This window comes from Arvicanthis niloticus, chromosome 14 (genome assembly GCF_011762505.2).
Source record: "Arvicanthis niloticus isolate mArvNil1 chromosome 14, mArvNil1.pat.X, whole genome shotgun sequence".
NCBI classification, from domain to species: domain Eukaryota; kingdom Metazoa; phylum Chordata; class Mammalia; order Rodentia; family Muridae; genus Arvicanthis; species Arvicanthis niloticus.
Window position 1 is genome coordinate 21,889,777 of NC_047671.1, and position 24,757 is coordinate 21,914,533.

Here is a 24,757-nt window from a genome sequence, read left to right on the forward strand (position 1 = left end):
CATTTTGCTAACTTGTATCTCAAGTCCCTTTATAACAGCTCTCCCTCTGACCCTGTCCCTTTTTCCTGGTGTCATTTAAAATTTTTATGTAAATTAAGGAAAAAATTGAGCCAGGGTTGCTATTTAACCAAGGCTGTTGGCCGACTGGGAACTTAACTGTCTTAGCCTGGTAGAAAGCTGAGACTGTAAAGTGTTCCACCACGCCCAGTGGCTTGACTTTTACTTTTGAATAAAAATTGTTTATAGTTTGCAGGAGTTCTGCTTTCTGATTCTGGCTGATGGCTTCCAGGTGTGTTATCCAGCAAGCTTACTCACTTGGCTCCATTATTTCTTTTCTTTTTTTTCCGTTCCCCTTCTCCCTCCTGCTCCAGCCCCCACTCGCTCCCGGCCCCTGCTGGCTCATATGAAGGCATCAGATCTCATTATGGATGGTTGTGAGCTACCATGTGGTTGCTGGGACTTGAACTCATAGACCTCCGGAAGAGCAGTCAGTGCTCTTAACCGCTGAGCCATCTCACAAGCCCCGCTCCGTTATTTCTTAAGCTCTTAAACTGTCTGGATTTAGCCCCCCACCCCCCACCTAACCCCACACCATCCCACGCCCGTATCTCCACGCACTGCATCAGTTTGGGTGTACGCAATGCTTACTTTGGTGATGTTAAAAGTTGCTCGCCTGAACACAGTTGAAAAGTCTACAGTCTTTTTTGAGTAGATAGCGACCATTTACTGCTTTCCTAAGGCATCCCAGGCATTTTGTTCTGATTTGTCACCCTGAGGCTTACTCTACAAAACACTCAGATTTGCAGGATCTGACCCGCAATTTTCTGGCTGGAAGCCAGTACATAGTTTCTCAAGCCTGCGCCGAATGTGCTGCTTGAAGGACCGGTTAATGACCTTGGTGCACTTTTTTTTTTCCCTTCTTCTTCTTGCAGGCTTATTGTAAGAATTATTTCAAATAGCGGAAGTGCGAAACCCTAAGTTAAACATGCTGCGTTTTGCTCGATGAAAAGAAAACAAATCCCCCACAATAACCCCCCACAATAAGCTCCTGACCGGTTTATTTACACATGACGCCTTCCTTGGGTATTTTTCCAAAAAAGACACCTTGCCAGGCTCGGGAGATGACAAAAGACAGAAGACATAGTGGCCCGTGGCTGCCGGCCGGAAGGACTCTCGCGGCTTCCTGAGCTGATTACTGAGAAGCTGCCACCAGGGCTGGGACTTTGGCCGCAGGGCGCGGGGCGGCGGGCGCCACCTTGGCCGCTGCGCAGCGCGCAGGCCCCGCGGTCCCCAGGCGCGCGGTTCGGTCCCCAACGAGCCGGTCCTCCATTCGCACATCACCCACCGACGTCTGGCCGCTCCTTCCTGCCGCCCCCTGTGCAGCTGCGACTTCCCGGAGGCGCCGCCGTCCCAAGTCCCGGGAAGGGCCCAGGCGGTCCCCGGAGGATGGCCCCCGCGAGCCCGCCGCCGCAGCCATGCGTAGGTTTCCATCTTTATTCGCATCCGCTCTTCCCAAACGCCGGCTGTGGAGCCTCCCGCAGCTGACGTTCCACGACGCGGGGCGCCGGCTTTGGAGGGCTCCAGGTTTCCCAAATGATTGACACCGGGGCTCCCTACCCAGCTCTGGGACTGCAGCTCCAGCCCGGGTCCTTCATGGCCGCAATCGAGGTCCCAGGGCGGGTGGCCTGAGTCTTTGCTTCCACGGTTTTGCGCCCTGCAAAGCGCAGGGATAAAGTAAGGTAAAAGAGTGGGTTTTGCGGCCCTGCCACATGCACACTTCAAGGTCGACTGCCGTTTCTTTTTAAGTGTTCGGAGCTTCATGGCTCCTGTATCCCAGCAAATTAAACCTCTGAATAAACAGCTTCTGGAAACATTATTCACCGAGAGAGGTGTAGAGCTATCTCAGTTACTCCTCAAATTGGAAAAAAAAAATCATTTAGAAGATTACTCAATATACAAATTTTCACATGTAAATAGCAATCGATGAGCTTGTGTTAATAATATATTTAAAATTATAAACAATCAAGAGATGTGCATTTAAGTATTAATTTTTATGTCGTTTTGGGGGAGGGATTAAATATTTGATGATAGCTTTGAAGTTAAGAATAAGCCAGCGAAGGAAAATATTTTGCTTTCAGTTGTAGGTTGTGGCAATTCGTATGTGTTGTGGAATCTAGAACAGTGCTCTGTATGTTTCATATAAGCACGTTCTATATAATTCAAAAGACTTGTGTAATGGTTGTTTTTGTCAATTTGGCACAAACCTAGATATATTTGAGAAGAGGGAATCTTAACAGATAAAGTGCGCCATTCCCTCATCCCCATCAGACTGGTCTGTAGGCAAGTCTGTGGGGTATTTTTCTTGATTAATGTTTGATGAGGGAGGGCCCTGCCCACCGAGGCACTCCTGAGCAGGTGGATATAAAAGCAAAGTGAGCAAGCAAGGGGGGAAAAGTCAGTGTTCTTCCATGGTCTCTGCTCAGTTCCTGTCTCCGGGTTCCTGACTTTTTTTCCTCAGTGGACTGTAACCAGAGATATGTAAGCCAAATGAGGCCTTTCCTCCCAAGTTGCTTATGGCTGTAGTCATCATATAAAAACTGAACTAAGAGGACTTGATTGCCATACGAGGAACCAAAAGTGTTCTCTACTGAGCCATATTCCCAGCCCTAGAAAGAGTAGGTTTTGACAACATAATGACAGTCATTAAAAAAAAAAAAATCATCTTTCTTTTCACTTGAACAGTCAGGTCGCTTGTTAATAGTTCACTAAATAAAATCCATTTTAGCATCAAAACACATTTTCTTTTTTTGTTTTTCTTTTTGGTTTTATTTCAGATGACTGTAGTCTGATTTTGGAATGCAGCCGCCAACCTGGAGTCTTGGCACCCAACTCGGTCTAGGAGTAGCATTCTTTAAAAGGTGAGGCGGCTTGTTGACTCTCTGGGCAAGCAGGGTTTACAAAGGTGTTTCCTTGTCAGGGACAGCACACTGGGGGCCTTGATCAGAGAACTTTGTCTTGGCCTCATCTCTTCTCGCCCTCCTTCCCCTTTCATTCCCAGCCCCCCTTTCAGGTGAACCCAGTTGACTTGTGGCCCCGGCGGGCATACTTCCTCTTCCCCCTCCCTCTCCCTCCCTCTGTCCCTCCTTCCTTCCCTGTGTTAGCAGGGTCTGTTAGAGTGTTTGCCTAGCATTTGAAGTCCTGAATTTCATCTTCAGGAAAACACACACACACACACACACACACACACACACACACACACACAAATTAAAGTCAAACCTCAGACCCTTTTTAGTTAGGATTATGATTTCCCACATGCTTGGATCAATGGAGTGCATGGGGATGGGTGAACCAAGAAATGACTTCAGTTTTCTGTTTGTTTCTTTCAGAAAACTTTTCCCAAAGAGGCTCAATGGATGGTTGTTATTATTTCCTCCTAAGGGTGAATGAGCCTGGCTTTTCCTCTGTAGAGTTATATACTGGATGAAAAAAATTGTTCTGTGTACCTACTTAACAGTCTCTAAACCGTTTTGTCAAAGCCAAACCGGAGTAACTTCTGTCTCTCTACTTGTTGCTATGACTATAGTTTTGTTTTTAAATTTCTCAGTGTCAGGTAATTTTGCAAGGTGGGGGAGGAAGGATATATATTCTACACACACACACACACACACACACACACACACACACACACACACACACACTCTAGTGTTAGGATTGAGCCCCTACCTGGTGCATACTAGGTACACACTGTACCACTGACATAAACCCAAAGGCTTTTGCAAAATTTATTTTGAAATTTATTTTGAATCAGAGTTTGACTAAGTTGGTCAGGCTGACTTTTACTTGTGGTTGCCCCAGCTTCCTGAGGCTAGGATTATGAGCACTTCCTTTTTCTCTCTCTTTCTTTCTTTCTTTCTTTCTTTCTTTCTTTCTTTCTTTCTTTCTTTCTTTCTTTCTTTCTCTCTTTCTCTCTTTCTTTCTTTCTTTCTTTCTTTCTTTTTCCTCTTATACTATTTAAAAAGGCATGGTGGCCTTGGTGATGCTATTTCTAGGGAGAGAATGAAGTCCTCTCGCTTTCTGTTATCTCTACAGGACTGGGAAGCAGGGGCATTTTTTGCCTATAATACTGTAGACAACACTAAAATATGAGTTCAGGAAGTCTGAGGGTAGGAAGAAAAATGATTTAGTTTAAGGATCTAGTGTCTGAAGTCATCCAAGGGTATGTTTGTCTCTCTGTATCCCCAGCTGGCTTCACCACGTAGTCCAGGCAGGCTTTAGAGCAATCCTTCTGTCTCAGCCTCCGAAGTGCTAGAATTACAGTCACCAACCCTAGCCTCCCTCCCCCACCCCAATGATCATATTATATTGGAGATGATTTACATGGTCCTAAGGTTTTCCTCATGGGAATATGGAGCAGCAGTAGCATGCTAGTCTCTTTTCAGGACAATCTGGTCTCTTTTCGTCGTCTTCTATCTCCCTGTCCCTTTTTCTTTCCTTGCCTCTAAGCCTCCTCTCATCAGGTGGGTTCGAGTCTGATTTTTTTTTCCCCTCTGTGGGAAAGAAGGTAGTCATTTGAAGGCAGGCATAGAACTTTCTCCTTTGCTGTTGTGTATTCCTCTGCATTGAGGTCTTACAGGTTAGGTCCTGCAGCAGAGTGAGTGGGACCTGCTGACTGGAATCACTGGATAGGTTGAGCTGTGTCAGCGCCTTTGTCCTGAGTTTGGTGCAGAGAAGCTGGAGGCCTGCACCTTTGTGTCTGTCCTACACTGACACCCACTCTCCAGCTTCCTTCTTCCTACTTGCTTATAACCCCCCCCCCCATAGGTCCTTAGTCACAACTGCTCAAACAGGCTTCTCTGGTGAGAGGAAGTAGGTGTAGTGTAGTAATTATCAAGTTGCCATTTGAGGAGTGTCAGCCAGGTGAGAATCCACAGCAAGGTCACACAGGTGCTCTTACCTCAATGTCTTTGGTTCTTCAGTGTGACAGGCCAGATGGTGACAGATGGGGGCCGGCTGCTCTCTCATTCTTGGCATCCACTCAGTACTAGCAATTGTAAGCAAGCTCCTAGTTAAATGCTTTCTTTTATAAGACTTGCCTTGGTCATGATGTCTCTGACACCATGGTCAATAGAACATCCAGATGTATATAAGAACAAGACACCCTGACTTCCAGTAACCCCAAAGCTAAGAATGTCAACAGATAACATCTGAGCCCGACAGCAGGGGATTCCCAGCTTTTCAGTTGCATACTTACCTGAGGCTCCCACCAATGTATTTTGAAAGTCTCTTTGTTCAGTTTCCATTAAAAACCTTTGTGAAACTGTCACCACATTGGAATGTGGTATTTGGGGTTCCTGGGCTGTGATCAGACATAGATAGCTTTATAATAAGCTATCTCTTATTCCTCTCCATGTGAGAGCTGTGTTGTTGTTTTTCCTCGTCCACACACATCATGGCCTTGTTCCTGTGATTATTCATGCTATTGTTCCACACTTAAAAGTGTCCCTAGTTGAGAGAGACAGAGAGAGAGAGAGAGAGAGAGAAAGAGAGAAAGAGAGAGAGAGAGAGAGAGAGAGAGAGAGAGACAGAGAGAGAGAGAGAGAGAGTGTGTTTATGGTGAGTCTGGTCCCTTGGCACTTGTGGGATAATCAGTAGACAAGATAATGCAGGCGGCCACAGTGCATCGCCATCTGGTGATAATGATGCTGTGGGTTTTCTGAGAAAGGTTCTAGGAGGAGAAGTTGATTCCACATTGCAGGCAAGGCTATCCTTTGGGGGAAAGGTTGTACTTAATATATAACATGCTTGCTATGACCTCTTCAATCAAATACTTAACATAAATGGTGTCATTCAAATGAAGGCAGAGGAATGAGGGGATGGGGTGTGGCTCTGTGGTTGGGTGCATGATGAATATAGAGTAGACAAGGTTGCGAGTTCAATTCCCACTACAAAACCCCAAATAAACCCTGGTGAGTAAGAGACTTTCCAGGGCAACCAATTTTTATCCCCAATCTCTTGTCTTTTTTTTTTTTTTCTTTCTTTTTTTTTTTTAACAGCTACAAAGTAAGAATTGCAGGTGGCCACTGGTCTCTCTGAGTAGCTGCAGAAACTTCTCATTTCTCCATTTTCCAAGGCATCTCCAACTCTGAGGTGGTTTGTTTGTTAACTTTGGATAATAGTTCCAAGTATGTGCTCACTTGCTTGCTTTTTTTTGTTTTTAGACAGGCTTTACTGTGTAGTCCTGGCTGGCCTGAAACACACTATGTAGATCAGGTTGACCTCAGACTCACAGAGCTCCACCTGTTTCTGCCTTCAGAACGCTGGGATTAAAGGCATGTACCACCACACCTGGCCTCTATTTTTCTTTGGATAAGGTTTTCAGTCTTTCATATCTGTATTATGGTTCAGTGCAGAACGCCACTGTGAAATGAGCCAGACACTTAAATTTTTTTTTTTTTTTTTTTTAGACAGGGTTTCTCTGTGTAGCCTTGGCTGTCCTAAAATTCACTCTGTAGATTAGGTTGGCTTCAAACTCATGTAGATTCACCTGCTTCTGCCTCCCGAGTGCTGGGATTAAAGGCTTGTGCCACCACTGCCTGGCTGAACCAGACACTTTCATTTCTATGTTTTGAGTGTGAATAGGTCCCAAAGCCTGGAGTCTGCAGAGGTAACTGTCAACCATCTAGTAATGAGTGTGTTCTTGACTCCATGTCTATGAACCAGTGTAGTTCCTGGATTCATATCTAAAAGCCAGCTGTACAGACGTGGCTTTCTTTTCTCTCTTGGCTCATTTGGGATGTCTGGCCATTGCCATGGCCTCATCTCCTGTCATGGCTTCTCTGATATCCAGGCTCTCTGTGGCCTACTGGGCCACTCCCTCATCTTGAGCACAGGCTGGGAAATTCTGCAGCAGCTAGAATGAAGCTTGTAACATATCTCAGAGCATCTTTTCATCAACTGTGCTATTAAAACTGGCAGAACCGGATCTAGCTTGTTGTATCAGGGCCACCATCTTCTCGACTAGGCAAGGTCTATGGCCATGAGCGGAGGTGTGCTCCCGCCACTGCTCAACTCTGACTGTGGCTCAGGCCGGCCAAAGCGCTGGCCCTTGTACCCACGAGATGCCAGCATGGGAGATGGCTCTGCCAATCTCCCACACTGTCTCCACAATGCTTGGCTGAGCCCTGACTATCCCACCATCCATGCGGTACCTGGTAGAAATGAGACTCTAATGCTTAAAGATTATCCAAAGGCTTTATATGTTTGGTAATGCTCAATTAACAAGATGCCCACACAATTGGAGGTGTTACCCAATTAACTAACCTAGATATAAGTTGTTACCCAGGATGGTCCTAGACCCATGGTTCTCCATGGATCCTACGTCCTGCCTCTCTCCTCTCTAGCTCCTCCTCTTCCTCTCCTTACTCATCCCATATTAGCTCCTCCCAAATTACCCAGTTTCTTGTAAACTCTAGTGGGGGAAATATTCTTCTACAGTGTGCTACTTGGATGTTTCAAAAAACTGCTTCCTTCACAGTGTGCAAAGTTAGCCAAGATTCAGGATGAGCACAGAAACGTTCTAAGCATCCTTCAGAAAAGCTCTGGCACATCAGGTCATATGAAAGAAGGCCATGGGGACTTTCAACACTAATTTGCAGAGCAAACCGTCTTTGTGGAAACATGCACAATCAAGTTTCAGGGTTATTTTTTTTTTCCTGTTTCCCTGTAGGAACAGCTTGGGACTGGATCCTGTCTCCACTATTACTCTCCTCAGGTTTCCATCGTGGGTTCTTGATGGACTTGATTTTCTTCTGCTGGCAACTCCTGGGCAGGAGACATGGCTCTGGTCGGATGGGGGCTGAGAAGACAGAACTTCCATCCGTTGAGGAGGAGGAGAGCGTTGTTGCTGAAACTCACAGTTGTCATTATCTCCGTGCTTCTCTTTTGTGAATATTTCATCTATTACCTGGTCCTCTTTCGGTGCCATTGGCCTGAGGTGAAGACGCTAGCCCATGGCGGTAGGCAGGAGCCTGTAGTGAAAGCCATGTTTCTGGCTGACACTCACTTACTTGGGGAGATAAGAGGTCACTGGCTGGACAAATTACGAAGGTAAGGAGGGAAACTGGGAATCCTTCTGGAATTCAGTGTGCAGGAAGGCATGGCCTTCCCCCCACAGGTCAGCTGGGAAGCTTCCCGTGGTAGCCACATTTCCTTCTAAAGATGTGTAGGACTTGAATTTTTCTCCTACTAATTTTTAAGTACCTATTATATGCAAAGCCCTGTAATTATAGTGTGGTCCGGGCTGCTGATTAGTTCTGGGAGTTTGGCGAGTCTGTAAGTCCTGCCTCTGTGTCAATTACTGGGTTAGTACAGGAAACCATAGCTGTGTGAGGAAGGTACCCACACAGCCTCTGGGATGAGGGAGAGGTCCCTGGGCAGGAGGATATAGCTCTGCATTGGTGGTTCTTTTTCCTCTTGGTGGTATGTGAGTTTGAGCACATTGGGTTTTTTGGCTTCTCTGTGCAGCCAGAGGCATGAGGCAGGTCTGTGCCTGTCTCCCCGAGGACAGGTAAGGTCTTGCCTCTTCAACTCTGACCTGCAGCAGCAGCTTAATCTGTTTTTGCAATAGCAAGCTTTTCTTGTTCTCTACGTCGAACTGATGTAAAATGTACAATGCATCCTATCACTGTCTGGTTTTGCACATGCCTGCGGTGGCGTTTGCCTGTCCAAATTCCTGTGCAGTTGTTGCCACTACCCACTCCCAGATGTTTTCCTTTTGAACGGCAACTGTTGTCCCTGGAAGCCACCACTGTGCTTCCTGCCTTGGTGAACTTGGCCACTGTAGTCATCACATATAAGAGGAACCACACAGCATTTCTTTCTGTGACTGGTTTATATCAAGTCACCTAGCACAATGTCCCCCGGGGTTCACCCATGTTGTAGACATGCCGGGATTTCATTCCTTTGAAAAACTGAACCATATTCCCTTGTCTGGACCTCACATTTTTGTTTACTTTTTGAGACAGAGACTTACTGTGGAGCATAGGATGGCTTTAAACTCACTGTGAAGCCCAGGCTGGCTTTATATTTTGGCAATCCTAGCAGCCTTTCCAGGGCTGGGATTACAGGCCCAGTGTGGACCACATTTTGAAAATTCTTTCATCTTGGGTAAACACTGGAGTTGGCTCCTGTGACCGAGGCATTGACGGCTCTTCCCGGCAGCCATTTTTATCCTGCAGCCATCCCTTGTCTTAGCTTTTCATCCCCGAGACAAAATACCTGACACAAGTTAAGAGGAGAAATGTTTATGTTGGTTAATAGTTGCGGCGGCTCAGATTGCCAGTGCTTGCTTTCTTGTTTCTGGCCTTGAAGTGAGGCAGAGTGTCACCATGGAGGAGGTTGCAGAGAAGAGCTGCTCAGTTCACCCTGGACAGGAAGCAGAAAGTGGGACAGGAAGGGGCCGAGAACAAGGTCCCTATTGGCTTATTCCTTCCTGCTAGGTCACACTTCCCAATGATTCCATCATACTACAAATCCACTCTGGACTTGCTATATTGGTGATTCTCAAACCCTTAGGATCTAGCCATTTCCAAAGCCCATCAGTGGACAACCAAACCTGTCACATGTGAGCTCTCAGGAAACATGGCAGATCCAATTGTAACCCTCCTCACTATAGCTCAGTTGTTTTCTAAAGTGTGAGCATTCCTTCAAGAGGTAGTATTATGTGAATGCTGCAGGTGCGGTGACCTGAGATTGGCAGAGTACGAAGGATATAGATGTTCCCAGTGTGGGGAGAAAGGGGAAAAGGGAAAGAAGGGTGAGGGATGCCAGGTCCTTCTATGAAGAGTTCTGGCCAATGGGGACATGAGCTAGGGAAGACCAGAGTGAAGCTGTACTTCCTGGGCTTTGACTGGGACTTGTGAGGTCAGGCCCTCTGGGTAGTTTTTCCTTCTCATCTGCCAGTGCTATTGCACTGACGTTCTGCCATGGAGCCATCTCTGGCTCCAGAAGGACAAACCTTTAAGTAATAATGTATACCAAATACTTGGGGGTCTGAAAATTACTCTGATTAAAACAAAACAAAAACACCTTTCTTTTGTTTCTGTACAGTAAGGCATAACATTCTTGTTTGGAGGAGTGGGAGCAAGGGCTGTAATGACGAGGGGGGGTCTGTAGGACAGTGACTTCAGGGGGAGTTGGTGAGGAGAGAGGCGGGGCAGACTAAGGAGCCTGGCACTTCTCTTGTGCCTGTGCGCTGCTGACACTCTCCAAGCACCAACTAATTTAATCCTCGAAAGTGGGCGCTTTCCATTCTTAGTAAAGAAAATAATTTTTTTTGAAAACAGTCTTTCTATGTAGTTCATGTTATCCTTGAACTTATGGTCTTCTTGCCATGACAGGAACACACCCCAATGTTGGCAACAGTGTCCTTCCTTCCTTCCTTTCCTTCCTTCCTTCCTTCCTTCCTTCCTTCCTTCCTTCCTTCCTTCCTTCCTTCTTTCCTCCTTCCTTCCTCCCTTCCTCCCTTCCTCCTCTTCCTTCTCTTCCTTCTCTTCCTCATCCTCTTCCTGCCCTCCTCTTCTTCCTTCTCCTCCTCTTCTTCTCCTTTTTTTTTTTTTTTTTAATTTGTTTTCATTACTAAGGAAGAAATTGGAAATCAGAGTGGTAATATTCTCCAGGCTCCACTCACCAACAGATAGTGCTGGGCATTTAAGCCATTGCCTGTCAGACCGTATCCCTTCTCACCTTCCGGGTGATCACGTCTCTCTGAAATTGACTGGATTTACTGTTGTGGTTTCTTTCTTTGTTTCCCTGTAACACTGAAGTTGAGGTCTTTTTAAGAAGGGAAGCTTGATCTGGGTTTGTAGGTCCAGAGCCTGCATGCCTAAATAACAAGAAAAGAAAGAAACAAAACCTGCATGCCCAACACACACACACACACACACACACACACACACACACACACACACACAAAACCTGAAAAAAGAAAAAAAAAAGTCTTAGACTGCAAGCCATCTTTTCAGTGTGGTGTAAACCTACTAGGCCTCTCTAGAAGTGGTTAAGGCCTTTCAAATCCCTGGGTTCTCTTGTTGGACTGACGGCTTCAGGGCACTTGAGGGTAAGGGAAGGCAGCCTTAAAATTCCCTAAATTTGACCAGATGCAAACCTATTGGTTGCTCCAAAGTTTAGGGTTGCAAATCAAGATTAGAGCCATGGGAGACAGAGACCATTTAATTCACTTTTTATTTGGCTTTGCTAATTAATTAATTAACTTATTTATTTGTAACATGCTCTCACTGTGTAGCTTTAGCTGCCCTGGAAGTTGCCATGTAGACTAGGCTGGCCCTAAACTCAGAGATCTGCTTGCCTCTTTACTGGGATTGAAGAGCTGTAGTACCACACACCAGGGCCACACACCAGGCTACTTCACCTTCCAAATTGCTGAGCAGGCCCAAGTAGCTTCCTTCACCCAAAAAAACAGACTGATTTTTTTTTTTTTTCTCTCAAGGGAGTGGCAAATGGAGAGAGCTTTTCAGACAGCTCTGTGGTTGCTGCAACCGGAAGTTGTTTTCATTTTGGGAGACATCTTTGATGAAGGGAAGTGGAGCTCCGCCCAGGTAGGACCTGGGTTCTAATTCTACCTCGAGGATTTTACTTTGGCAGTTCAGACAGTCCATGAAGTGCTAATGGCTTGAGCTGGGAGGTTTTCTTAGTTCTGATGATGGGAATGCATAGTCCTATGGTCAGGGATGTCGCTCACTGGTGGGATGGGCGTTTAACATGTATGAGGCCCTTTGTTGCCTCCCTAGGCACCAAATACAGTCTATCTTGGAGATCTTTAGAGTTCCTGCTCAATGCTAGTCTTGTGTTAGGCCAGGTAATCTTTTATTTATCTATGTTGGAAATGGGTAGTTAGGCTGACATTATTTATATAATTGGAATGTGGTCCTATAACCTCCTGGGGAAAAGTAGAAATAGGCAAGACAGTGTTATTTTACCTGTGACTAGGATTACAGGATAGATGTTGAGATGGACAGTTAACTTCATATACTTCCCTTCCTCTGGTGACACGGGAGATTGAACCCAGGGCCTTGAGTGTGCTAGGCAAGTGCTCTACTACTAAGCTACATTCCAGCCCCGAGCTTTATCCCCGTTTAGCTGTACGTTGTGGGAATTAGTTACACACCACTGTACTCTGCTCTCCTTTCTATGAGTGAGAGATGCAGAAGGAGCCACAGGGACCCATGTGAGGTTCCCCTGCATCTGGGGCTCCGAGACGGCTGCTAGGTATGGGGGTGATGCAGGGCTTTGCACAAATGAGAGAACCTTCCCAGTGCTCTGCTTAGTATGTTCCTAAAACAAATGAAAAGGAATGCCCTTGCTGTTGATTTGAAAGTCTTCCGACACTGTTTTTTTTGTTTGTTTGTTTTTGGTTTTTTTGAAGGAGTTTTTAATTGGGAAATATTCATGAATCCAGTGACATTTGCAAGAACGGTCTAAAAGCTTTTAAAACAAAGTCTTTGGGGTTGGAAAGAACTCATTAGGGAAAGGTGCTCCGCTGCCTACAAGATGGAAAGAAAGAACCAACTCTGACACAAACAAACAAACAAACAAACAAACAAAACATAAAATAATTTTTAAGAGAGCCTGGACTAGTTTTGGACTCATTGTCTAAACCATTGTAATGTTTCTTATAATTAAATGTGTGGAAACAAAAAAGCCAATGGTTCTCTTCTTTCCTAATGCTGTGACCCTTTAATACAACGCCTCATGTTGTGGTGACCATAAAATACTTTCTCCTCCTTTCTCCTCCTTTCTCCTCCTTTCTCCTCCTTTCTCCTCCTTTCTCCTCCTTTCTCCTCCTTTCTCCTCCTTTCTCCTCCTTTCTCCTCCTTTCTCCTCCTTTCTCCTCCTCCTCTTCCTTCTCCTCTTCTTCCTCTCCCCTTCTTCTTTTCTTCTTCTCCTCCTCCTTCTTTTTTCTTCTTCCTCTTCATTCCTCCTCCTCCTCCTCCTTCTTCTTCTTTTTTCCTTTTCCTCCTCCTCCTCCTCCTCTTCCTCCTCCTCCTCCTCTTCCTTCTACCTCCTTCTTTTTTCTTCTTTCTCTTCATTTCTTCTTCTTCTTCTTCTTCTTCTTCTTCTTCTTCTTCTTCTTCTTCTTCTTCTTCTTCTTCTTCTTCTTCTCTTCTCCTCCTTTCTTTTCCTCCTCCTCTTCCTTCTTCTTTTTCTTCTTTCTCTTCTTCATTCCTCCTCCTCCTCCTTCTTTCTCCTTCTCCTTCCTTCTCCTTCTCGTTCTCCTTCTCCTCCTTCCTTCTCCTTCTCCCTTCTCTTTCCTTCTCCTTCTTCCTTCTTTTCCTCCTCCCCTCCTCCTCCTCTCCCTTTTCCTCCTTCTTCCTCTCTCCTCCTCCCTTCCTTCTTCTTCCTTTTAAAGATTTTATGCATATGAGTCTTTGCCTGCACCATGTGTATGCAGTGTCCTCGGAGACTGGGAAACGGTGTTAGATCCCCTGGAACTGTAGCTACAGATGGTTGTAAGCTGCTATGGGGATTCTGGGAATCAGACTCAGGTCTTCTGCAAAAGTAGCAGAGCCATCTCCCCAATAATCTGTTATGGCCCGAGAGTCAAAAACTTAAAATCTATAAGGGAGGACTGTCAAAGAGATAAGACTTGTTTTCCTTGGAGCTCTCAAAGGAGAGTGTTAAATCAGTAAATGGATCATCCTCGCTTAGGATCAGCATGTACTTGACCTTTGCAGTTAACCCTGTTGTGCTGGTTAGGTTTTGGAACCTTGACAAACTATAGAGACATGTGGGAAGAGGGAACCTCACTTCAGATATTATCTTCCTCAGATTGACCCTTGAACATTTTTTCTTTATTGCTAACTGATGGAGGGCTTGTAGGGGGTGGGTAGTTCACTGTGGGCACAGCCACCCCCAGACAAGTGATCTTGAGTTGTATAAGAAAGGTAGCTGAGGGTAAGTGTCTTAGTCAGGGTTTCTATTCCTGCACAAAACATCATGACCCAGAAGCAAGTTGGGGAGGAAAGGGTTTATTCAGTTTATACTTCCACATTGTTGTTCATCACCAAAGGAAGTCAGGACTGGAACTCAAGCATGTCAAGAAGCAGGAGCTGATGCAGAGGCCATGGAGGGATGTTATTTACTGGCTTGCTTCTTCTGCCTTGTTCAGCTTGCTTTCTTATAGAACCCAGGACTACCAGTGCAGGAATGGCACCACCCATAATGGGCTGGGGTCTCCCCCTCCTTGATCACTAATTGAAAAAATGCCTCACAGCTGGATTTTATGGAGGCATTTCCTCAAGGGAGGCTCCTTTCTCTCGGATAACTCCAGCTTGTGTCAGGTTGAAAACCAGACAGCACACTAAGCCTGTGCTTAGAGGCAAGCCAGTCATGATTGTTCCTTGGTGGTTGACTCTTCAGTTCCTGTCTCTGGGTTCCTGCTGCAAGTTCCTGTCTTAGCTTCCCTTGATGAATGTACACTAACATAAGCCCTTCCCTTCCCAAGTTGCTTTTGGTCTGTGTTTTATCCCAGCAGAAACAAACCAGGACACCTACCAACTTTTTCCTCTCATCACTGAACTTGAACAGTAGTCTTCATAATCTACCTTACAATTTCATCTATAAAAGGAAATTTCTGTTTCTTTATTTTTTGTTTTTGGACAGGGTCTAGCCCTGGCTGCTCTGAAACTCACTGTATAAACATTTTAAGTTAGTTTAGTGGCTTAAAACTTCAACTAGCGTGATCTTCCCATGTTAGTGTCTGGGATGTTGGAATTATAACAAGCCCATGCCTGACAATGAAAATTCTTCAAGATGAGAAATACATAAAGTAGCTTGTGTTTATCTTACCTAATTTTAAAACTTATTTTTTTGACATCCTTTGTACAATATGAGTTCAAAAATAACAAAACCATAGCTGTCAAGTCTCTTGCATGCCCTCTCATCAATGCCTTCTCTCTCTCTCTCTCTCTCTCTCTCTCTCTCTCTCTCTCTCTCTCTTTTTTGTTTTTTGTTTTTTGAGACAGGGTTTCTCTGTATAGCCTTGGCTGTCCTGGAACTCAATCTGTAGACCAGGCTGGCCTCGGACTCAGAAATCCACCTGCCTCTGCCTCCCAAGTGCTGGGATTAAAGACATGTGCACCACCGCCCGGCTTCCTTCTCTTAAATCTATAATGTGGACACTTAATAAACCTAGCTCAGGGGAGAGATGGCTCAGGGATTACGAGCACACTGGCTGCTCTTCTAGAGATCCTGAGTTCAATTTCCAGCAAAAGCACAACAGCTCACAACCAAATATAATGAGATCTGGTGCCTTCTTCTGGCCTGCAGGCATGCATGTGGGTAGAACACTATATATAATAAATAAATCTAAAAACTTTAAAAAAAAATTAAACCTAACTCTGCTTCCTATGATTCTTCCCGACGTTTTTTTTCTGTGTCTTAAGTCATGATCCTGACTTCCTTGAGTGTGGAGTCCGTAAGTGGAAAATCCCTCAGCTTATTGTGGCAAACTCGCCTGTATTTACCACAGCTGCTAATGGATGCCTTATCAAAAAGAATTAAAACTTTGTCTTGGGGGTCGGGGCAGGATCCTGTTTCTGGCAGAGGGAAGAGGGTTTGAGGTTCTCAGCTGTGGTTCTCGTTCCCTCAGGCCTGGGCGGATGACGTGCAGAGGTTTCAGAGAATGTTCAGACATGGCAGCCATGTGCAGCTAAAGGTGGTCATTGGCAATCATGACGTTGGCTTCCACTACCAGTAAGTAGCGTGAGAAGAAAGCCTGCCTTGAGACTGTTCGCTCAACCATTGGTAGTTTAAAGTTGCTGAAACGTAAGGGAAGCCTTATTTGTGCTTTACTGAAGACATTTGCTTTCCATCAAAGGTGTACGTTCTGAAATGGAGGCTCTTTAAGGAATTAAAAAAATCTTGGCCTATTTACACCTTTAACAGCTATCTGGCCTGAACGAGCTGTGTGCGCCATGAGGAGAATTAACTTAAAATGTAATAATTAATTAATTAATTAATTTTTTGAGACAGGGTCTAACTGTGTAGTTCAGACTGACTGGAACTCACTACGTAGACCAGGATCACCTCAAACTCTGCCTGCCTCTGTTCCCAAGTGATGGGATTAAAGGAGTCACTACACCCAGCTATTTTGAGACTCAGTCTTACTATGTAGTTCAGGCTGGCCTCAAACTTGCAATTCCCTCCCCCCCCCCGCCTTCAATCTCTGGATTATAATGTACATTTAGTGTCAGACTATTTTAGAAGTCAGACAACAAGTCCTCATACCCTTTGCTAGCTCCCACTATAGTGTGCTAGCTCATGTGCCAGTCACTGTAAGTACTTTCTGTACCTTAACTCCTCCCTTTCCTGTGCTGTTACTTATTGTCCCACTGGGGTCCCAGGGAGCTAAGTAACTTGCCCCCTCTCACGATTAACAGTGGACTTGACCTTTGATCCTCAGTTGCCTGGGTCCAGTTAATAATGCCATTTTTATGGAAGTTATTTTTTGTGTTCATGGTAATTCGGCTTGACCTGAAATGTGTTTCTTTTTTATAACTGGATACAGGATGAGTAAATACAGAATAAAGCGATTTGAGAAAGTGTTCGGCTCTGAAAAGCTGTTCTCTCTGAAAGGAGTTAAGTAAGTATTATTTATGAATTCAGATGAAATTTTTTTTTTTTTTTTTTTTTTTTTTTTTTTTTTTTTTTTAGTGAGGTCCTGAGGGGTGAAGCTCAGAGCCTACGACGACCCTTCCACTGAACTCAAATCCACTGTCATTCAAAGGTGGTTGTCACATGGTCAGACCCGTGTTCTGTGTTAGCTTGTACCTTGCTTGCTGATTGAAAGTCACTGTGGGAACTGAGGATGGAAAACCTAGAACCACCCACAGTGAACGGGTCAGTCTATGACTCCGCCCGCTCAGTGTGGGCGTGGCGCTCTAGCTGCACTGTCCCACTCTATAAAGGTGCTTTTGTGGTTCTTTTTGTTTTGTTTTTGCAGACAAGATCTTTCTATGTTGCTCTTGCAGTGACAAACTCCTAAGTTGGGACTGTGGGCACATGTCACTGTACATCTTGAAGCATCTTCTCATTTAATCCAAATGTATTTGGACCATCTTTATGAATGTCACTCTGATAGGTATGGCATCCTGACATTTGGTGTCAGGTGTATCCAGGTGTTTCTGTAGCTCTCTCTAGTTCATCAGTCTTGACCTTTAAAGAGAGCAGCTTGCCCTTACTCTGGTCATTGGATGCCTCACCCCTATGAGATCATAAGCAGGGCCTCTCTGGACCCTTTTTGGCTTTGTGTTGACAGTACAGCCTCTTAGATTGTGTGCCCGGCCCTAGTCCACACAGTGGAGGGAACATCTTCTGTTTTAATCCTGCCCCTCCCTCTGTGGTCCCAGAACTCTGCTAATCATACTGTATTGAGACCCTCACTGTAAGATCTGGTGATGAATGTATGGTGGGTGGGGGTGAGGGTGGGTAGAGGACATTCTCTTCAGCAGTGCCTTCCTTTCTCATATAGCCACAGGACTGATGTCATTGAGTCACCTCTGCCTAACTGTAGTGCTTCAGAATTTATACCTGCTCACCATATTTCAGGCCATGTCAGCTCCTTATACCAAAAACTGTTTACATTTTAAGCAACCGGCTGACAGGTACCTTTCTCATGTCTAGGTAGTTATATAAACAGGAAATAAAAGCATATTTTTATGGGAGTCCATATAAATGTAACAAGGTAGAGGTTAGCCAATGACCTTCCTCTACATTAGGGATTTTCCAAGCCCACGTCAGCACCCGTTGGTCCTTAGCTGATGGTGTAGACTTCTTGGTCTTTCGCACACCTGCACAGGTGACACAGGCTCAGGAGCTTGCCCAAGGTTATGAGTCTAACTGGATGCTGGGTTGAGAGCTAGTCAGACCTCATGGCTTCTGTCTTGTAGGATTTCCTACAAGTTACAAGTTGGTCTTGCATTTGGAGTAGCAGAAATGAGTGGAGCTTCATTGTATCTTGGATATAACGCTATTTTTGTTTCACCAATATGAACTCACAGTTTAGCTGGCATTAAGCTGCTCTTGGGCTTGTTTCATTACACTGTGGATGCGTGATATTTCCATGGGGACAATGGGATGAGGCACACACGTGTCCAGTGGCCTGACCTTCTCTGCCTGCCCCTGTCCACCTCAGTTTTGTCATGGTCAACAGCGTTGCAATGGAAGGGGATGGTTGTACCATATGCTCTGAAGAGGAAGCTGAACTCAGAGAGATCTCTCGTAAATTGAATTGCTCCCAAGAGGTAGGAGACCTCTGCACTCATGTCTCCCAAAGGCGCCACAGTCAGGGGCACTGGCTGTTGGTCACCCAGCTCCTTTTTCCTCTCTCAGTGGTAACCACTGAGATTGATGGTTAACAAGGTGACTCCTGACCAGCAGGTGCAGGGATCCAGCCAGTGTGACCATGAGCCACGGCTCCCCTTGTCCGCCCCTGTGTTGCTGCAGGTGAGCTGGGGGAGGAGTCTAAGGGCAGTTGCCACCCAATGCTTCTGAGAATATCACTGACGTCAGCTTCATTTGGACAGCACTACCCACTCTACCGGGCCAGCGATGCTAATTGTTCTGGTGAAGATGCAGCTCCTCCAGAGGAAAAAAACGTCCCCTTTGAGGAGAAATACGATGTTCTTTCTCGGGAGGCCTCACAAAAGGTTTGTGGTGATGTAACCTCATGCCAGTGTCACATGGGGACAGCTAGTGGACATACAGAGCCTTTGTGGTTGCCAGCTGCAGAGAGCAGGGAGGGCTTTGACACCATCTCAGATTTCTGCCCAATCTGTTCCCTTTCCCTTCTTTGGTAGACCTAATTGCAATGAAAAGTACATTCTTGGCTAATCTTTACATTAGCAAGATTTAAAATCAACGTAAGTGCATTGAGTGCAAATGAAATTTAGAGTCTAATTTTGGGGATTCAGTTAGAAATGTACTTTCTCAAATATGTCTATGTAATAAATGTACACACAACATATAACATTTATGAATTATGATATAGAAATACATATTAAAGTGTAAATATACAAATCTTAAATGTGAATGTAAATTTATATTTTAAATATAAATATATTTGTGAAAAATAGTTATGAAACAAATTTGTAAATATATATATATATATATATATATATATATATATATATATATACTGTGATGGGAAGAGTGGGTTCTAAGGTTTCCTAGGAGTAGGGGATCTGAGTGAAAACAAGCCTTAAGGATTAGTGTTTGAATGGAATGAGTGGTGTGGTCCTGGCAAAGCCATGGGGGTGTTACTGCCAGTCAGAGCACTAACTGTCTGTATGCATTTCCTTGGCCGTCAGTTGTTGTGGTGGCTCAGGCCTCGTCTGGTTCTGAGTGGCCACACGCACAATGCCTGTGAGGTGCTCCATCCCGGAGGAGCCCCCGAGGTGAGCGTCCCATCCTTCAGTTGGAGGAACAGAAACAACCCAAGCTTCATCATGGTAACGTAAACCTTTATTTTTTTATCTGAAAGCTTTCTTGAGTATTGAAATCAACACAGTCATCAACTACTTAATGGCTGCAATCTAGAAAAACACACAAAAACCAGAAATAAATCGCCCTCTTTGCACTCTGAGTGGATACACCACCTGTCTCTAGTTGCCTTCCTGGGGACAAATAGGCAGAATGTAGCTTCAGGGCTGAGACTCTGAGGAGCAGAGGTGGAGTCCAGTAAGTACCCGTTCGTTTCTAAGGAAACAGTTGTCCACTCATTAGCAGACTTGGTCATTTCTCATTGTCTAAGCGTGCCAGGCACACGGTACTACAGAATCTCCAAGTTTGTGAAAGGTGTTGATGTGGTGAACGCCATCTTTGTTACCATGGGCTCTGGCACCCAGTCTTAGGCTACTGCCCCATAGTCCTAGCTATGGAAAGGTGCAGGCCCTTTGTGCTTTCAAGTTCAAGTAGGTAAAAACATTTGCTACCTTGATCCCACACTGCCTACAATGGAAAGCCTATGAAGGTGCAGAGGTATTTCTGGGCAACAGGGTGACTGCTCTGCTATCCAATGGCAGGGAAACACTCATCCTCTCATTCCTCTGACGCTTGTTGGTCTCTCTCTGGGGCTGCCCTACTGTGTGCGGAAAGTATTTTAATGGAGGGGTCAGCATACTGGACCTTCTTCCCAAGCCAGCATATCTTTGGCTTGTTTTGCCAGTACCTGTGTGGTCAGTGGTGATTTGTCATGTTTGAAGCCTCTTGGTCCTGGGTAAAGAGTGTTCTTCCCTCCCAGACCCACAGGAGGGAACCTAGAAGACAGCCTCTAGGTCAGACTTATGCCTGGGACTTAGCCTGCAGCATAAACTTTCTATTTCTCCTTCAGGGCAGCCTGACATCCAGAGATTACGCTCTCTCCAAGTGCTACCTCCCGTTTGAGGACACAGTGCTGACCATGTACGGCGCAGCGGCTGGCTTCCTCACAATTCTCATCTTAGTTCACTTTGAGCATCTGCCGTCATCTTTTCTGTTTGGTTGGAAACTGTGCAGGTTGCACATGAGAAGATGAAGGGCCAGTGATTGTTGCCTATGGTCATATAAATTTAAGCCAAAGACTTCCAGCGGGGTCTTTGAGGAGCAGAGGTGGAGTCCAGCAAGTGCCAGTTTGTTTCTAAGGAAACAGTTGTCCACTCATTAGCAGACTTGAGTCTGTGAGTCACGGAGGAGGGCAAATGTTGGTTGTTCCTATGTACATCATGGAGATTCTGAATTGCCAATGCCAGTGACTGCAGTATAAACGGTTGACTGTATTGTTCTCATGCTATAAAAAAATGGGATGTGTACTCTGCAACAAATTTATCTTTTCATTTCATGAAATATATGTATAATTAAGGGTTCCACCTGTATAGAATATAAATGTCATGGACACTGTCACTCGCATGCGTGACACACAGCCCTTTCTTCTATAGGAAGGACCCAGCAGCTTTGGTGCACACTCAAAGCTATGTGTGCTCCTAAAGGTTGGGTTTTCACTGTTCTTCTATGAAGTGGCTCTCAGTTTCTTATAGATCATGAAGTTATATGCTCAAAAGTACAGATTCAATGTGTGGGACTATCTGTGCTAATGGAGTTGGATTTTTAGGGGACATGTAATTTTCTTTCCAGGAGACCATGTTATCGCATCTGAACTCAATGCCTGTTCATGATTAAAACTTGAAAAAAAAAATCGGGAAGGATATGGATGTTTGAATTTAAGAACAAATGGCGTAATAATTCTGTCAGATAAAGCACATTCTTTTTCTTAAGAAGTCTGGATCTTTTCTAGTGATTTAATTTTATTTATATTTCTTTTCTTTTGATTGAGCTAAGCACATGCTTCATCGGGGGTATACATTCAGCCCCATCAGAACTTTTCAATAGTCATTTAGTGAGCAGGGAACTGTTGGGTAGTAATGTACACTATAGGATAAAACCTCACTTGTGTGTGTGTGTGTGTGTGTGTGTGTGTGTGTGTGTGTGTATGTATGCACGTTTTTCTTCTTGCTTTGCTTTGAGAGTGCAGGGGAACTGGAAGTCACTGTCACTTCATGTTTCAGTTCAGATGGAAACTTGTTTTGTTTGAGACAGGGTTTCTCTGTGCAGCCCCGGTTGTTTTGGAACTCACTCTGTAGACCAGGCTGGCCTCGAACTCAGAGATCTGCCTGCCTCTGTTTCCCAAGTGCTGAGACTAAAGGTGTGCACCCTCATTGCCTGGCTTCAGATGGAAGTTTTGTGCAAAGCTACAGAGTGGCACGAGAAGACAGCGATGAGGAGCTGAGGAATGTGCTGTGCCCTTCCATGGAAGAGCATCTTAGCCAGAGCGAGTTTTTAGAGCATTTCTACAATGCTGGTTTACAGAATAAACTTGAAGCGACAGTAAGGAGATGAATGAGCAATGCAGGCTGTTACTTCTTCCTATTTGTACTGTTAGGAACTTAACTTTGGACATCTTTACAGATAACTTTAAGCCTAAGAGAATGACCCCCCACCTCCCAAGCCTCAGGCTTAGACAGAGTGAGCGTGTTGTTTTCTAGGTGTCCTACCGTCACTCGAGGTTGCATTTGCAGATCTCACACATGTGAGGGACAGCCATTTATTTTGTCTTTATATTTAAAATAAAGGCTTTTGTGGGGGCTGGAGCGATGGCTGGGGATATGGACTAGCAGTAGAGCGCTTGCTTGCCTAGCATGCACTAGGTGCTGGGCTCATCCCTAGCAACGCAGATAGAGAGACAGACAGGAGATGAGTAGCTTCGCAGTATTTCATCTTCAGAAGACGCCATCCTTATTGTCATCAGTCATATACAACACTGACACCACTATGCTTTCCTCTGACCACTGGTTTCTTGTTTGGTGGACTGTGTAGAGAACTTAACTAAGGGATGGTTGGCCTGCTCCTGCCTACAGAACTTGAAGGGGTCATGAGAAACATTTCATCTTGGCAGGGCTGGGGGGGGGGACCCCTTAGTACCCTGAAGAAAGAATTGATTGTAATGTATGCCTCAGAAGTGGGTCGTCCCAGTGTTTGTAGCAGCTGAGGTTCGGGGCAGTAAAAGCGGGCAGCTGCGATAGTTTCAGTGTTGGGATGATAGCAGCAGCATCTTACTACTGGTGAAGTGGGTGATTCTAAAATCAACGAGTCTTCCAGAAGTACCAACCCAATAAAGGTATCCTAAGGTGAACAGATACTACTGATTTGCCACTGTGAAGCAGCAGGCTGTGTGCAAGCTGCTGGGCACAGTTGGGACATGTGTCCTTACAGGTGTGGCTGCCACCAAGGCACAGAACTCTACAAGGAGGTTTCTTGAGTAGTCATAGAAAAGAGTATTACATCTTGTGGTCTGTACAGTCTAGTGAAGCAACAACAGAAAGAAGATAGGAAGGACGATGCCCAGCTATCATGAAGGTGTAGAGAACCCCTTGTTTATAGACAGGACACCATTTGCAGTGGTGAATGTGGCAGGTTTTCTGCCCAAGTGTAAAAGGCTCCAAGAAGTGCTCTAACACAAGTGCCCAAAGCTTACAGCCATTGCAACTGTGGCTGAAAAAGTTCCTCTTGTTCTGTTGCTGACTTGGGTCTACTTTAAGCCTTGGGCCAATGCAGACCAGAAGGGGCAGACACCTGGTAGCCTGACATTTTATAAAGGGGAAAAAAAATCAAGTGTATGGTACTGTCCAGATGGTTTTGTGATCATGCTTGATAACTTGAAAACAATGTATTTCCCCACTCACCAAGCTGTCTCTGATGATTCAACCCATCAACCATTCAGTCAAAGAATAAATAGATTCCCACCCAGAGAAAACCCACTGCCGTATCACCCAAGTGAGAGTTGGTGACTTTGCAGTGATACAAATTGGCGGTGGGAGGCTGTTTAGTCCAGTGAAAACAAAGTCACAGAACCAAACCTTGGGGAACAGAGGTAGCCAGAGGCTTGGTGGTCACATGTAGGCATACCTAGGACAGGACAGACGGCAGCCCGATGACACTAGACACTCACTATGCCCTACCATGGCTTGGGGTGGACAGACACGCAGGCTAGGGAGATACACCGCCTCAAGGGGTAGTCAAGAGGGAGGAGAGGTGGCAGTGAGGAGGAGGGGGAGGGGTAGGCAGCCCTCACAAGAGTTCGTACTGCTTGAGGTGCATCCTCTGGATGATGTCACGACAATCGTTGAACACTCTGCGGATGTTCTCTGTGTCCACGGCGCAGGTGAAGTGAGGGTAGCAGTAATGTTTGCCGTCACCTGTGGCTGTGCTGATCCTCTGTAAAAAGAGTGTTATGTTTAGGATGACAGGGCCCAGGGCAATCAAATGGGGGGATAGTTTAGGGGACACTTTATATAGGGACCAGAGAGGACTTAAGGCTAACCAGCTGCCGCCTTCACAAACTCTCTAGATACCAAGCATGTGCCAGGACAGACAAGCTTGTCTTTGCCATAGGCACTGAATCTGAGCTGAAACGCAGTGCAGGCCTTGGAGAGGGCAGGGTAGGCTAAGAATTCCAGAACTGGCCTCTGTCTATGTTGCTCTGGTGAAAAGAACTCAGCTAAATATATTCTGCCCATTTATGTGGTAGCTACTGCGACTAGTGCCTGCCACTGGGATGGGGGAGGAGCTGATCTCTAATTCAGTTTCAATTAATTTATATTTATTTTGAGGTACAGTCTAGCTATACTGCCCACATCAACCTTGAACTCCAGAGCTATAGCCATCCTCCTGCCTCACCACAGGCCTGAGACACCTCATGCAACTAATTTATTTAAGTATCCACATGTGATGGGCTGTATCTCAGTCATTGATCTTCCTTCTCCACACAGGTGATTTGGCTAGCAGCAGAATGTTGCCTGGTGTATGTGTGTTGTGTGTGTGTGTGTATGTGTGTGTATGTGTGGTGCCTTGGGGAAAAATTCTTTTTGTCAGTTGTGGGAAGCGCAAGAAACTTCTATGTTAGATCTGAACTCTCCAGTGCCTCAGGATGTGCCTACATTTTGGTGACAAGATCTTTAAAGAGACAATTATGGTTAAAGTCATTAGCTTGAGCTTGGGTCCCCACAACTGGTGCTCCTGCAAGAGAAGGAGGTCAGGACAGATATACAGATGTTGATCATGGGGACACAAAGTGGGGATGCCATCTATGAGCCAAGAAGAGTTGCCTCAGCATCCATGATCCAGAAAGAGCAGCTCAAGATTAGGTCCT

General features: G+C 45.3%; 2 protein-coding genes across 4 annotated transcripts in view; one reads left to right on the top strand and one right to left on the bottom strand.

The window, feature by feature from the left end:
- The first annotated feature begins 1,335 nt into the window (after positions 1-1,335).
- Positions 1,336-21,329, top strand: Mppe1 (metallophosphoesterase 1). 2 transcript variants are annotated; one of them, XM_034518573.3, is made up of 11 exons: positions 1,336-1,479; positions 2,835-2,918; positions 7,727-8,106; positions 11,507-11,615; positions 15,668-15,771; positions 16,586-16,660; positions 18,212-18,320; positions 18,454-18,522; positions 18,603-18,725; positions 19,386-19,526; positions 20,408-21,329. In XM_034518573.3, the coding sequence occupies exons 3-11, from the start codon at positions 7,835-7,837 to the stop codon at positions 20,588-20,590; spliced, it is 1,185 nt and encodes a 394-aa protein (XP_034374464.1). In that variant the 5' UTR covers positions 1,336-1,479; positions 2,835-2,918; positions 7,727-7,834; the 3' UTR covers positions 20,591-21,329. The 2 variants fall into 2 exon arrangements, with proteins under 2 accessions (XP_034374464.1, XP_034374465.1); XM_034518574.3 differs by having other exon boundaries at positions 18,457-18,522.
- The window catches only part of Gnal (G protein subunit alpha L), a 135,388-nt gene continuing 130,152 nt past the window's right edge, over positions 19,522-24,757 (bottom strand). For both annotated transcript variants that reach the window (XM_034518570.2, XM_034518572.2), the window contains exon 12: positions 19,522-23,823. In XM_034518570.2, the coding sequence (XP_034374461.1) occupies positions 23,677-23,823 (147 nt within the window). In that variant the 3' untranslated portion in view covers positions 19,522-23,676. The remainder of the gene's footprint in view (positions 23,824-24,757) is intronic.